This window comes from Eubalaena glacialis, chromosome 11 (assembly GCF_028564815.1).
Source record: "Eubalaena glacialis isolate mEubGla1 chromosome 11, mEubGla1.1.hap2.+ XY, whole genome shotgun sequence".
In the NCBI taxonomy this organism is placed as follows: domain Eukaryota; kingdom Metazoa; phylum Chordata; class Mammalia; order Artiodactyla; family Balaenidae; genus Eubalaena; species Eubalaena glacialis.
In genome coordinates this window covers 109,509,707-109,525,709 of record NC_083726.1, presented here as the reverse complement: position 1 = coordinate 109,525,709, position 16,003 = coordinate 109,509,707, and the positions used below count along the sequence as shown (strand labels likewise).

The window sequence follows — 16,003 nt, the reverse complement described above, 5'->3', positions numbered from 1 at the left end:
TGTGCTATGCGGGTGCTTCCCACTAGCTATCTGTTTTACGTTTGGTAGTGTATATATGTCCATGCCACTCTCTCACTTTGTCCCAGCTTACCCTTCCCCCTCCCCATATCCTCAAGTCCATTCTCTAGTAGGTCTGTGTCTTTATTCCCGTCTTGCCCCTAGGTTCTTCATGACCTTTTTTTTTTTCTTAGATTCCATATATATGTGTTAGCATACAGTATTTGTTTTTCTCTTTCTGACTTACTTCACTCTGTATGACAGACTCTAGGTCCATCCACCTCACTACAAATAACTCAATTTCGTTTTGTTTTATGGCTGAGTAATATTCCATTGTATATATGTGCCACATCTTCTTTATCCATTCATCTGTTGATGGACACTTAGGTTGCTTCCATGTCCTGGCTATTGTAAATAGAGCTGCAATGAACATTTTGGTACATGTCTCTTTTTGAATTATGGTTTTCTCAGGGTATATGGCCAGTAGTGGGATTGCTGGGTCGTATGGTAGTTCTATTTTTAGTTTTTTAAGGAACCTCCATACTGTTCTCCATAGTGGCTGTATCAATTTACATTCCCACCAACAGTGCAAGATGGTTCCCTTTTCTCCACACCCTCTCCAGCATTTATTGTTTCTAGATTTTTTGGTGATGGCCATTCTGACCGGTGTCTGATGATATCTCATTGTAGTTTTGATTTGCATTTCTGTAATGATTAATGATGTTGAACATTCTTTCATGTGCTTGTTGGCAATCTGTATATCTTCTTTGGAGAAATGTCTGTTTAGGTCTTCTGCCCATTTTTGGATTGGGTTGTTTGTTTTTCTGATATTGAGCTGCATGAGCTGCTTGTAAATTTTGGAGATTAATCCTTTGTCATTTGCTTCATTTGCAAATATTTTCTCCCATTCTGAGTGTTGTCTTTTCATCTTGTTTATGGTTTCCTTTGCTGTGCAAAAGCTTTTAAGTTTCATTAGGTCCCATTTGTTTATTTTTGTTTTTATTTCCATTTCTCCAGGAGGTGTGTCAAAAAGGATCTTGCTGTGATGTATGTCATAGAGTGTTCTGCCTATGTTTTCCTCTAAGAGTTTGATAGTGTCCGGCCTTACATTTAGGTCTTTAATCCATTTTGATTAAATAAATAAATAAATCCATTTATTTTTGTGTATGGTGTTAGGGAGTGTTCTAATTTCATTCTTTTACATGTAGCTGTCCAGTTTTCCCAGCACCACTTATTGAAGAGGCTGTCTTTTCTCCACTGTATATTCTTGCCTCCTTTATCAAAAATAAGGTGACCATATGTGCGTGGCTTTATCTCTGGGTTTTCTATCCTGTTCCATTGATCTATAGTTCTGTTTTTATGCCAGTACCATACTGTCTTGATTCCTGTAGCTTTGTAGTATAGTCTGAAGTGAGGGAGCCTGATTCCTCCAGCTCTGTTTTTCTTTCTCAAGCTTGCTTTGGCTATTCGGGGTCTTTTGTGTTTCTACACAAATTGTGAAATTTTTTGTTCTAGTTCTGTGAAAAATGCCAGTGGTAGTGTCTCCCTCTTTTTTGAATTAGAGTTTTGCTGGATGTAGGAGTTTTGGTTGGCAGTTTTTCTTTTAGCACTTTGAATGTATTAGCCCCCTGTCTTCTGGCCTCCAAAGTTTCTGATGAGAAATCTGCTGATAATTTTATTGAGGATCCATAGAATGTGATGATTTGCTTCTGTTTTGCTTTTTTCAAAATTCTCTCTTTGTCCTGGGTTCTGAAAGTTTAAGTATAGTGTATCAACATGTGTCTGTTTGAGTTCATAAGGTGGAGACTGTTGAGCTTCTTAGATGTTTATATTCATGTCTTTCATCAAATTTGGGAAGTTTTCAGCCACTATTTCATCAAATATTATCTCTGCACAACTCCCCCCCACCCCCCGCCTCCCCGCCCCAGTCTTCCTGGGACTCCCACAATGTGTAAGTTCACTGATTCTTCTGTCTGCTCAAATCTGCTTTGAATCCCTCTAAGTGAATTCTCATTTCTGTTATTGTACCTTTCAGCTCCAGAATTACTTATTGGTTTCTTTTTTATGTTTTCTGTCTACTGGTATTAACATTTTGTTCACACATTGTTTCTTTGACTTTCTTCACATCTTTCTTTAGTTCTTTGAGCATCTTTAAGGTAGTTTCTTTTAATGTCTTTGTCTAATCTCTCTGCCATTAATTAGGACTGCAGGAATGGTATCTGTTGATTTATTTCATTCCTTTTAGTGGCCATACTTTCTTGGTTTTCTGTATGCCTTGTGGGTTTTTGTTGAATTCTGCACATTTGAATCTAATGTGGAAACTATGGAAATCAGTCTCCCCCTTCCCCAGGGTTTGCTGTTTTTTGTTTACTGTTTTTGTTGTTTTGATTGTCATAGGCTGTCTCTGTACTTCAGATCAGCCTAAGGTGCAATCTTAATGTCTTTTAAGGTCTTTTCTGAACCTTTCCCTAGGCACTTGCAGTCACTTTTTAAATTTTCCCCATATGTGCAGTTGAATGTCCTAGTGTTTAGTGTATGGCTTCTGAGAGGGGAAAAATGACAAGGGAGAAAGGGGCAAAGAGGATATTTGAAGAAATAAAGTCCCCTGGAAGTGACTTCAGCTGGAAGGGGAGTGGCTTGTAAAAGTGGGAGGAGTGATGCAACAAAAATGGCTGCTGGCCTCTTTGTCTGCACCTCTGATCAGAAGCTGCATCCAGCCATCAGAGCAGAGATGCCGGATATTTGGAGGGCAGTGTCCTTATAGACCACCCTGACTCCTGCAAGACATGTCAGCTGCTCCAGAACCAAGTGCAGTATTGCTAAAGAATGGGGGATGGGTAGTTGCTACTTTTCTAGAGCTGAAATTGACGAAAATTAACTGCACTTACCATGCCAGTATTTTCCTTCATTATCCTTCAACAGATTGACAATGCATTTGTTGTTTAGGTGGCAAGACAGAGTCCTGATGCTCCCTACTCCTCCATCTTCCCGGAATCCTCTCTGTACTCATTTTTAATTGGTGTGTGTCTCTTTTTCTTTTTGTTTTGTAGTCTTGTATTATATTCTGGGGAAAAGTCTCTTACTGGATACATGTACTGTGAATATCTTCTCTCACTCCATGGCTTGCCTCTTTCACTCTGTTAATGGCATCTTCTGGTCAGTGACAGTTTTTAAATTTAATTAAGTACGGTTTATTTTTTCTTATTTTTTGATTAGTGCTTCTTGTGTCCCAGTTAAGAAAATGTATGTGCCCAAGAGTCCTTATTTTGAGATACATGCTGAAAACCTACTTCATAAAATACAACAATGTTAAGTGAAATTATTGTTAGGAAAAAGGGCATATACTATTTTCTAAGGGGAGGATAGGTATGTGACTGTAACTTTTGCTGGTTTAAAAAATAGTTAATAGAAGGATAAATCATAATTTTCCAAGTATGGTTACCTTTAGGGAAAAGAAAAGGTTCAAGAGGACGGGGATGAGCTAGACTACTCTGACTCTAACAAGGTTGGCCATGTATTGATAATTGAAAGTAGGTGATGGTACATTGGATTCATTATAGTATTTTTATTTTCTGTTTAGGAGTTTTCTTAATAAAATTAAAATAAATGGAGAGAACGTTGGAACTGATGAAAATTTTTGACTCAAGGATAGATGGAGAAAGTTTGGAATTTAATCATTTTTGGTATGGCACTTTGATGAGATTATAGGTTGTTTCTTGCTCAGGTTAACTAGAGATATTTTAATTGCTTACAAATCAAATAACCTTCCCCATTACAGAAATTAATTCCAGAGAACATATTGCCAAAAACAGACGCTCAGAGACTTGGTTACTTGGCATAGATAGGGCAGAAAGCAATTAATACTACCTTTCTTATTTCAGAGTGGGGATCTCATAACCCATGGTACACAGTGGTGAAACTGGTAATTAAGTAATTACTTGTATTCACTTGGAATCATGGTCTTTTTGAAGATAAAGCCTTGGAATCTGTTAGGTACTGCCACAGGAAACTTTTTTTAGAGTATGAGGGATTTGGAAACAGACTGAATGGCCTTCTGAAGGCATTGGGGAACTTAAAGCAAAGGAATGATGAGGAGCTCAAATCTCTAAATTCTTCCTTCAAGGCAAATAACAAAATTCAGGGGCTTTCCAGTATTTAGGATTATAGGTCTAACCTAACCATTAGAGTATATTCTTGTTGAAAGGAGTCTTCCAGCTGTCATGCTGCTAGGGCTTTGGAGGGAATTCATGTGATATAATGAAAAGAGCTTCTGCTTTAGAACTAGTTAGATCTAGCTATCCTGGCTGATTTAGTTTTTAAACTAAACTGTTTTGCAGTTGGTCAGACTGGTTGTCTTGATACTGCTAAATTAAGTCTGCTGGTAAATTCTCTCCTTGATAAGTAGAGAAATTTCTAGATATCATGTAGTTAGGTCACCTGCTCTCGATTGCCAAAAGGAGGTTAGAACAGACTGATATAAATATTTGTCTTTAACCTGGAGCCACTGTTAAAAAGTTTACTCTTATTCAAAGTGGACAGGGACTTGACATTTAAAGGATATCACAAAGATACTTTGCTTACACTCTCCCCTTTTTTACATTAGTCTGTTGCTGGGAGACTGCAGTAAATTTTTATGGCTGGTTTCATTAATAGCGACCTAAATGATACATTTCCCCACTTCTCTTCTATATAGTTTTCTTTTAAACTATTTCAGTATAGATTGCTATCTTATGGGGGAAGAAAATGTAATTTTGGTTAGATATAACATTTCATATTTGGATAATAGTAAGAAAAAAATTCATAGTTTTCATGTTAAGTTAGCAAAATAGAAATATATCTTTTTGCTTCTAATACTGAGACCTTATGCATCAGATATCAAATAAATCAAGTTTGCTTGGGAGTTGAGAAAAAAAAGGAGATGAAGAATCAACAGCTACCACATGTGCCGTCAGCCTACCCCAACCCACCATTGTAAACTAAGAGTAATTGATAGCCACTAACAATTATTAACTACTTACTATGTGCCAATCTTTATCAAATACTTAACATGCACTTTCCGCCATCATCCTCCTCAAAACTGTTTAAGTGGGGTTAGGACTTTATCCCAAGGCTCAGAGTATCTTAAAATAGATGCTCAATGTTTTTGAATGAATAAAAGAATGAGTGGATAAGTGGATGAGTCCTTTAAGGGTATTTTATCTTTTTATCACTTTCATGAAATATTTTCTCCTGAGCCATTTTTTTCTATCTATAGAAAAGGTAAAGAGAATGTACTCAAACATGCAGAGCTTGAATGCCAGCATTTATAAAAGTAAGATTAATTAGAATTATTTAGCTAGTGGCATCACATTTTTCTACATTTGATGTGTCCTACCTGCTTTTTGGGGTAGGGTCGGTTGTCTTGACCCCCAGATTCTGCATTTTTTAAAGGTACTTAGAGCAGAAGCTAGCCAGTCATTACCTTCAATAAAAGATGTTTTTAAAACAGACAGTCATAATCTGATTTTCCTCATCTCTTTCTCCTTTTCTCTCTCTTTTTTTCAAACACATGATGGTCAGCTGCAAAGCGGCAGTGCTCAGTGGTAATGAGACACACTGTTATAGTAGACTTCCTTTTGTTTCTTTCAGTACCACTGATGAACCTGGGAAAGGAATTTTATTGGTTCTTTATCATTCCCCAAAGAGCATACCATTGAAGAGAAAAATTTTCTTGCTACCTGGGATTAATAGTGAGATAAGGCTTGGAAGCAAATTGGACAGGAAAAGGATTGCTGAGGATGTTAAACAGGGGTAGTTTGATAGGAAACATAAAATATATCTTCGTAGGAAGCAGGTAAGCAGATAGAGAAGGCATATATATTCTCAAAAGAATGGATTCTTTTATTCTTGTTTTTGATATTTGATAATTTAGATGTATGAGTTCTAACCCAGCCTTAATAAAGACTTTTAGTGTTTTATATAACTCTTTTGAGAATTATCTGACCCTTGGTACTGTAAATTTCCATTACCAGTTGTCCTATTCTCCTCAAAATTTGGGTAATTACTTTTCATCCTACATTTTTGGGACCTGGTGGGGGAAACTAGCCAGTGATTTTTTTAAGGTGATAATTTTTTAAATATTCATTTGTTTATCCCCGCCCCCCCCGCCTGCGTCGGGTCTTAGTTGCAGCACATGGGATCTTCGTTGAGGCATGCGGGATCTTGCCTTATGGCACGCAGGCTCTTGTTCGCAGTGCGTGGGCTTCTCTCTAGTTGTGACGTGTGGACTCCGGAGCGCATGGGCTCTGTAGTTTGCGGCACTTGGGCTTTCTTGTTGAGATGCGAGAGCTCAATAGTTGGGGCGCGCAGGCTTAGTTGCCGCGCGGCATGTGGGATCTTAGTTTCCCGACCACGGATCGAACCCGCGTCCCGTGCATTGGAAGGCAGATTCTTTACCACTGGACCACCAGGGAAGTCCCAAGCCAGTGATTTTTTTAAAAAAAAGTTTAGGAGGACAATTCTCATGTGAAGACAGTTTTGCATTTATAGTAGGCACCAGTTCTGTGTGACCTAAGCCCTCTTGCGGCAATCTTTTTTTAATGTCCTAAGATAGATTAATTGATAAATAGATTTATAGTGAGTTGAGTATTTTAAAACGTTCAGAATTATCTCGTCTTTTTTGTTAATATAGCTCTTTTTATTTTACATGTGGTGGTGAATTTAATAGCTTTGTCAGTTAAGTAATGGATTAGCATTCTGGATTATTGACCTAAACAACTAAAGTTTGTTATGTGAATTTAGCTGGAAGTAGGGAGCTCAGAAGTTATAAATCTCTTACCCTGACTCCTTGCTATTTCTAAGTAGAACTCACAGCCTGAGAAAGAACAGGTTAGATTTCTTGTCCTAAATTTGGTTTTGACTGCCTTTAGCAAGTTACTTTAGCTTTCAGTTAGTCTTCCCTCCTCCCCCCTTCCAAGATGAACTAATATAAAGTTTTTACTGCAGTAGTACCACTTGAAACATAAATGGCAAGGGAGATGGCTCACTGGCAGAATAGTAAATGGGCTTTTGGTGAGAGAAAGGATGAGAAAGCATTTAAAAAAAAAAAAAAGTGAAAAGCTGAGCAGCAAAACCGAGAGATTTTGAAACTGGAATGACCAGCATCAGTTCTCTTTAGAGAATACTTAAGAATTTGATACGTCTTGGGTTCTCCCCTCCAAATCGGGTTTTCATTAAGAATTTTAAACGAAGAGAAAAGTTGAAAGACTAGAATTATGAACAGGTATATTCTTGCTACCTAGTTTGAGTGTTCAGTAGTAACCCCCTGTCATAGTTCTTTAATATCTCTTTCTCCTAGTATGTATAAACATTATGTACATTACACACAGCTTTTTGAGAGAGTCATTATCTTTTGAATACAAGTAGCTATCTTAATGTTCACCCCTAAATATTTCAGTATCTGAGGCCAAAAAATAAGGATATTGTTCCCTGTCAGCCAACACAATTAGCACGCCGAAGAAAAGTAAACTCTTTAATATCATCTCATATATACTCTAGAATCAGATTGTCGCAGTTGATTCCAAAACACCTTTTTCAGTTATTATTTTCAAATCAGGCTCTATAAGGTTCATGCATTGTATTTGGATGTAATGTCTACTTAGTCTTTCTAACTCTAGACAGTCTTCCCATCTTTATTTCTAGAGTGACATCAGCTTTTTGAAGTGATCAGAACAATGTCTCATATCCTGGATTTGTGTGATGGTTTTCTTGTGATGTCTGCCTCCTGAAGCTTCCTGTGAGTTGGCATGATTAGATAGAGTTCATGTGTTTTGTGCACACAGTTACCTCTTAGTTGACCATGGATACTTAATAGTGCATCCTTCCAGGAGGCCCAAAATGATAGTCTGTGCCACTGTCGAGGATAAGTTTGATCACTGGGACAGGTAGTGTCTGCATGGTCTGTTAGAAAAATCTGTTTTTATCTTTTGCCTAGCAATTCTTTGATATTTTGGCACTATACAGATATCCCATCCACCTTTCCTTGTAATGATATTTTGATATTTCATTGGGATTTGCAAAATGGTGATTTTTCTAATTTTGCTATTCCTTCTATATTAATTGGCATTCTTCTCTAAAGAAGACCTTTTCCTACTGGTGATAAATAGCTCCTCCTGAAATGGGGGCATAAATGTAATTTTTCCTCATTATTTACCAGTTTTTATTTATTTTTTTTTTAATAAATTTATTTATTTTTGGCTGCGTTGGGTCTTTGTTGCTGCGTGTGGGCTTTCTCTAGTTGCGGAGAGCGTGGGCTTCTTATTGTGGTAGCTTTTCTTGTTGCAGAGCACGGGCTCTAGGTGCGCAGGCTTCAGTAGTTGTGGCACATGGGCTCAGTAGTTGTGGCACGCAGGCTTAGTTGCCCTGTGGCATGTGGATCTTAGTTTCCCGACCAGGGTTCGAACCCGCGTCCCCTGCATTGGCAGGCGGATTCTTAACCATTGCACCACCAGGGAAGTCCCTACCAGTTTTTAGAATACAGATTTATGTAATAGCTCCTCAAGTGATAGCAAATGAGCCTCCCTTCTCCATTATCATTATAGATTAATGAGCTTTTTTTGCATTGGTAGTAGTTTTATTTTTCTTTGAAATTTGGCTAAATGAAAGGTCTTTAAGGCTGTCTCCCGTGTTCTAGTAACTCATCTGTCTTAATCTTTGAGTGCGTCCTTGATTTTTGGCACAGAGACTGTGTAGCTTTTTAATTGTGTACAAATAGCTCCTTCACTGGAAACTTCCAGTTTAAATTCTTAAAATTTGTTAGCTTTAAGATGATTCCAGAGGCTCTGGTAAATCCTCTGGAATACTAAAGGATGGAAGAAAAAGAAATGCCAGTCAGCAGATAAGCCTATCCTTATTTCCTGAGGATAAAAACACCTAGTACTTATCGTGTAGCCAAACTAGTTTCAAAAAGCACAGGTGTAGAGCAGGCTACATGAGAGATTTCCCACTTAATTACTGGCAAGGAGATTATTAATATCCCAAAGGAATCTTTCAACTTGGGAGAATAATCAGCCCTCAGCACCTTCTCACTCTGCCTTGACAAGAGTAGCAGCCTTTTAATACATAATACATTTTTATCTAAAAAACGTAGGAACAAAAATTGTTCCCAACCCCATTGCTATTCTAAGGTTAACTCATTATTTATTGGCTTTTAATGTTTAATCATACACTTAATTCAAAACTTACCCAAAATATTTATATTGAAATTTCTATCCCAGTATGAAACGAAACTAGATGAATAGTTTCATAAGTTGCTGTTTAAGATGATGAGCAAAAAAGACAGTATACGCTTGAGGAAGTGGAATTGAAAACAAAGCTGACTGGGAGCACATTCAATTGGAATAGCTGTTTTCACAATGAGTAGAGTGGAATTGTGCGTGTGTATAATGAATAACAGGGATCTAAGGAAAAGAGTCATTCTCCCTATATTTCAGTTTTATAAGCTCTGCATCAAAGATGAGTGGTATTTACTAAGATTACTCAAGAGATCAGTAATACTTTGCCTTTTTTTTTTGGCTCACATTCATCAGTACCTGCCTTTCTTTCTGGGCAGCCTCGGATCACCTTCTGCTTGTCTAGGATAATAAAGTGTCTGTTTCTGTTACAGGAGGCATTGAATTTCTTTCCATCCTCAATAATGCCCATATAGTATACTATGCAGATCTGACTGTGCTTTGGATAAAGTACTCCCATATTCCCAATTTCCGTTGGCAGCAGACCGAGAGTGGAACACATTGCCTTCTCTATACCCTTTCTTAAAAGGAGCAAAAAGTGTCTCCATTTTAGGGAAATGAGAAGATAATGTCATAATCGATGAATTTTCTCTTGACAGTTGACAGTGTCTCTTTTCCTGATCACTCAAGTTTTCCCAAACTCAATCTTTGTTTTACCTCTGTTTCATTTAATGAATTTGATTGTTCTCTCCAGGTAACCCTGACTTTCTTATTTTTCATATTACTACTTAAAACTAGATTTTCCTGTTTTTTTGACTCATTTTTCCTCAGGTTTTTGCTTCCTTCTCATGTCCCTTCACTGAGATTCATCAAATCCAGTCCTAGGAATTTCCATTTTTTCTTTTTCTTTTTTCAGCCTATACATCCCCATTTCTTTAGGTATTAAGTCTTGGGCTGATTCCTTCTGTAAGCACACACACACTCCACACTACCAGATATGAATTATTTTACACACCTGTAATACACATGTGTATTGTATATACACATCTGTATAGTTCCCATCCGTACTTCAACTATTACAGAATAGTTCTACTTTGATGTTATCACCAGAATCTTTCATATCTACATCCAGAGGCAGCATCTTTTGCCGTAAACTGGGTTCCCTTTTCACCTTTCCCATTCTCCATGTCCCCTTTTAACTCCCAATTTGGTCACTAGGCTTTTTTCTGATTTCAAGTAAAATGCTGTTTAGATCTTCCTTTTGAGGCAAGTCAGCACAAAAGCCCAGGAAATGGGAAAATGTAGGATTGCAGAAATCTGCTGCTGCTGGTCTCAAGATGCCTGTAACAGCATGGTCAGTGAATGACTGCAAGGAGAATGCCTGAAGCCTTTGGCAAAAAACCTCACATCTGCTGATGACCGCAGCGCTACCTGTAGCTGCCCCTGGAGAATAATGACTTCTACTTCTCTTTGACCTTTAAAATTTTGTGTAATTGTCTCTCATTGGTGGATTCTCAAAATGGAATCCTGCTGGCAAGGGAGAGTAAGAAGTGCTTCTAGGCCCTGCCATACAGGGAGGGAATAAAAGATGGGGATGGTGTGAAGTATTCACAGGTAATATCAAGCACATAACCTCAGTTCCCTTAATCAGAACAGATAAAATCTCTTTTGGCTCAGAATTGTGGATCCAGCAATTCTGCTTCTGTATGTTACCTCAAGGAAATGAAATCACTATCTTGAGGGTTTATCTGCACCCCCATGTTCATAGCAGCTTTATTTATAATAGTTACAACGTGGAAGCAAACTAAGTGTCCATTGACAGATGAATGTATAAAGAATACGGTGTACACACACACACACACACTCACACTCACTCACTCACTCACTATGAAAGTCCTGGGTATGTAAATGTATATATAGTACAGTGACTAGTCAAGGACCTTATCTGCCTTATTTACCAATCTATTCCCAACTTTTAGAAAAGAATCTGACACATAGTAATTACTTAATGTTTATTCAATGAATGAATGTCCATGAGTAAGGGATTGATCATATGGTGTATCTTTAAGTATAATTCTATTGAGCCCAATACAGTTATATGTGCGCTGACTTAGATGTCTGGTATAATTTTAAGTGATGAGAGAAAGTGACATAAAATGATGTAAACAAAGTATCTATATATTTTTCTATAATTAGATAATGGTGGGGAAAATACTATTAACATACTATTAGTTAACTATTAACTATTAGTTAATACATACTATTAACACTAAGTATGTAGGATGTTGGATGGGAGGTAAATGGGTTATATTTTTGTATTTGAATGTTTTAAATAAGTATATGTAGTTTTTTAATGGAAGTAGGTTGTAAGGAGCAACAAGTACCTTGTTCCTTTATTATTTGGGACCTCTTTAAAAATAGAATGGTATTGGATAAAACTCAAGAAACTGCTCTTTTAAAAATTCTCTTTTTGGGGCTTCCCTGGTGGCCCAGTGGTTAAGAATCCGCCTGCCAATGCAGGAGACACGGGTTCAAGCCCTGGTCCGGGAAGATCCCACATGCCGCGGAGCAACTAAGCCCGTGCGCCACAGCTACTGAACCTGCGCTCTAGAGCCTTCGAGCCACAGCTACTGAAGCCCGCGAGCCGAGGGCCCGTGCTCCGCAACAAGAGAAGCCACCGCAATGAGAAGCCCGTGAACTGCAACGAAGAGTGGCCCCCGCTCGCCGCAACGAGAGAAAGCCCGCGCCCAGCAACGAAGACCCAACGCAGCCATAAATAAATAAATAGATAAATAAATTTATTTTAAAAAAAAATTCTCTTTTTGTGCTAAAAGCATATATCCTCACTTAAAAAAGATAGAGAATTGCATGGAGCAAAATGTTTTAAAGTTCCTCATTCTGCCTTTCTCTTCCTGCCTTGCCACCCACACATACTCAGAGAAAGCCATTTTTATATATTTTCTGTATATATGTAAACACAAAAGTTATTTACTCTTTAAAAAACTTAACCTTATGCATCTGGACATTCTTTCCATCTTTGAACATAGAGATTTATGACATTCTTTTTAATGGATATGTAATACTTCATTGTATTGACATGTACTGTAATTTATTTACCCAGGCATACATTCTTCTCATTACATCTTCTTTGTTCTTACAAAAGAAAATGATTTAAGGAGGAATGTCTCTCTGTCCCAGTGAAATGTTAGCAAAATAGTACATTTAGTTTTGAGACCTAAGCTTTGGTATATATCTATTTCTCTATTGTATTGTATGTTCCCCCTTAATGGTTATGGTTTCATTCCTGTATATTTCAGGTCTTCGTATCAATGGAGAACTAATTACTGCCTACCCTCAGGTGGTGGTAGTGAGAGTACCAACCCCTTGGGTGCAAAGTGATAGTGACATCACTGTTTTGCGTCATCTAGAGAAGATGGGATGCAGGTTGATGAACCGACCTCAAGCCATCCTGAACTGTGTTAATAAGTTCTGGACGTTTCAAGAGTTGGCAGGTCATGGTGTTCCTCTGCCAGATACTTTCTCTTATGGTGAGTTAACTAATAATTTATAGCCTAAATTTTAGAGCACCAATAAGTTTTGAAAGCCCTACTAAACTAATAGGGTTATGTGATATAAGGAAATTTGTGAACAAGGAAGAACTCTTAGAAGCGATTTTCAGTTTTAACAAACTGGGCAGGAGAATTATGAATCTGTGTATGTTATGGGTAGAATGGACTGACCAAACTTTCTGTAATGGGCCAAATAGTAAATATTTTGGGCTTTCCAGTCTATAAGTTCTCTTTTGTGACCCTCAGTAAAGCTGTTGTACTGTGAAACGTGCTGTAGACAAAGCTTAAACAATGAGTGTGGCTGTTTTCTAGTAAAACTGAATTACAAAAAAGGGCTGTATGCCAAATCAGTCCTTAGTTTGGCAACCCCTGAGGTAAAAGAATCTGTCATCTCTATAATTTATGATTATCTTCATTACCATTTTCATGATAATGGTTCATAAATATTTTCATATTTTTAAAGAAAATTACACTATACTAGGTGTGCTTTATTTATTTATTTATTTATGGCTGTGTTGGATCTTCGTTTCTGTGCGAGGGCTTTCTCTAGTTGTGGCAAGCGGGGGCCACTCTTCATCGCGGTGCGCGGGCCTCTCACTACCGCGGCCTCTCACTATCACGGCCTCTCTTGTTGCGGAGCACAGGCTCCAGACGCGCAGGCTCAGTAATTGTGGCTCACGGGCCCATTTGCTCCGCGGCATGTGGGATCTTCCCAGACCAGGGCTCGAACCCGTGTTTCCTGCATTGTCAGGCAGATTCTCAACCACTGCGCCACCAGGGAAGCCCACTAGGTGTGCTTTAAACCAGTGCTTCTAAAATCATCTGTGGTAGAGGACTATTTTTTTTTTTTTTTTAAGACCCATTTGCTGTGGAAAGGTACACATAAAGTACCATAAAAATAGCAGAGCAATGCCAAATTGCTTTCTTGTGCTTACTCTTTGTATTTATTTGGACACATATCAATAGCAAAGAAGTCACAAACAGGGAGGGGTTACTGGACCACACTTGGAGTAGCACTGCTATAAACAGTATTATGTTAATATATTTCCTGCCTTTCCAGTTTTTGTAGTTTGGAAAGAATCAGACTTGCTATAAATCAGTATACTTTTTCATAAAAATATTTCTTAAAATGTCCAGCAGAATGCTTGGAGAGTTAACGAGGCTTTAAAAAGAAATTCCTGTCCTGTTACAGTTTGAGAGTTCTCTCTTCCTGATGCTTTTGAGATATTATATAGCTTATTTCATCGTTCTACAATTCTGATTTTAAGAGAATGGAAAGGAGAAAAGTATATTAACCAAATTAATGAATATTACCTGTGCTCTCATGTTTAAGGTTTAAAATTTGGAGACTAGGTCATCTTAATTTCTCTAAGCTGCAAATTTATGATATCACAGTTGTTTAATGAACCTTTTCTTGGTCTGATTATTCTGTCATCATGCTTATTTTTTACAACTACAATCCATTTTTGCTGTAGCTTTGCTTCTGTATCATTTGTTCCTAGGAATATAAACAGAAAGAACAAGACATAACCCATGGGTACTGAATAGCTCAGTGTAGAAAGATCTCTGATTTATAATAGAGATAAGAAATATTACTTTGTGTATTTGACGAGAGAGAGAACCATGCCTGTGCATGCAGCATCTTTTCAACTTTGGATAAGTCTACCCAACTCCCTCACTCTTCTGTTTCTTAATCCAAATAGAATTCTGTATACTAAAGTAGATCTTGGCTTCTATTATTTGCGTGGTAGAGAAATAAGGGCTAAAAATATGAAAAATGTTATAGAATCAGGAAACTTTGTTTTAATTTCTTTGAGTTGTATATTAGAATATTTACAGTTTAAGATCGTTTTTATCCATTTTAAAAGGAGTGGTTGTTTAACTGAAGACAAAATTTAGCCATCAGGTTCTTACCTTATACCTCCCTTGTCTTGCTGACTTTAGTATAGATAAAATTTATCACAGAACACCTCTGTTGCTGTTCTTAAATTTCTTTTTTGCTCAAACCAGGTGGTCATGAAAATTTTGCTAAAATGATTGATGAAGCAGAAGTACTGGAGTTCCCAATGGTAGTGAAGAACACACGGGGTCATAGAGGTGTGTATGAGTTGTTGCTACCACACATAATATTGAAATTACTCTTGAAAATTAATAAGTGGTTATACAAAACAGATTTTTTAAAGCTTAAATTAGATCTACCTTGTATTTGCTCATGGTTATTGACTAGACAGTAGTCTTGTCAATTGAAGTTTATAGCTTTTGAAACAGAGCTTCTGAAGAATTACTGTAGGGAAATTGCTAGGTGCATGGTCCCTCAGACTTACAGAAGGCTTTTGTGAGTTGTTCCGCTAGGCTGGAACAACAACTCACATTTCTGTTTGTTTAGTGGTTATCCTAGAGATTTTTTTTTTTTTTTTTTTTTTATTCAAGACCCATTTATTCTCTAGTTCTGCCCACATGGAGACACCCTCCTTGAAAAGGGGTTGAATCCTTCCGTTCACTTTAACACCCTGTGCTGAAAACATGCCTTCCGAGGTTTCAACTATGAGATCCACATTCTTAAAGCACTAATTCTTAAATCTCATCTAGATTTCTCCCCTTGGATGGGGGGAGATGACCCAAACACAGAGAAGAACAGCTCAGGACTGTGGGCTCTGCTCGCCCAGAAGACCTTGCAGCTCCCCTGACCAGCCGGCTGGAGCCAGGATTAGGGCCCTGAGATGAGGGGCACCTGCTGGGCTGCCGCCCCCGCCCCTAACTCCTGTCCTCTTCACTAGGCTGGCTGTCACCTCTAGTTCCCCTGGAGTTTGGGGATTCCAGACGGTCTCTGCTCACACTTCTGTATCCTGCCTGCTGCCTCAGCACTGCTGATCCCCACCAGGGGGGACAAGCACACAGAACTGCTTCTCAGCACACCAACGTTGCACACAAAAGTTATTTGATAAGCCTGCAGGTTCTTTTTCATCACAGGACACTCCCAAGGCCATGACTTCCCCCGGCTCCCCACTGCCCTTGCCAGCAGACTGGATGTGCGTGGCCACCGTGCTGAGTCGGGCACACCCCCCTGGCTCCACTCCGGCGCACTCTCCTGGAGAACTGAGGACGGTGCCCTGGGCTCATCAGCAGGATCTGTCCTGAAGCCAGTCCTAGAGTGACAAGAGCCACACCTGCAGGTCTATTCCACTGACCAGACTCACAGGACCGAGCTGGGCCCACAGACCTTGGTCT

The 16,003-nt window shown here is 38.4% G+C and overlaps 1 protein-coding gene across 5 annotated transcripts in view; it reads left to right on the top strand.

Moving 5' to 3' along the window:
* Positions 1 to 16,003, top strand: part of RIMKLB (ribosomal modification protein rimK like family member B) — a 122,076-nt gene that overhangs the window by 97,118 nt on the left and 8,955 nt on the right. For all 5 annotated transcript variants that reach the window (XM_061205545.1, XM_061205544.1, XM_061205543.1 and 2 more), the window contains exons 3-4: positions 12,524 to 12,754; positions 14,786 to 14,872. In XM_061205545.1, coding sequence (XP_061061528.1) covers positions 12,524 to 12,754; positions 14,786 to 14,872 — 318 coding nt within the window. The remainder of the gene's footprint in view (positions 1 to 12,523; positions 12,755 to 14,785; positions 14,873 to 16,003) is intronic.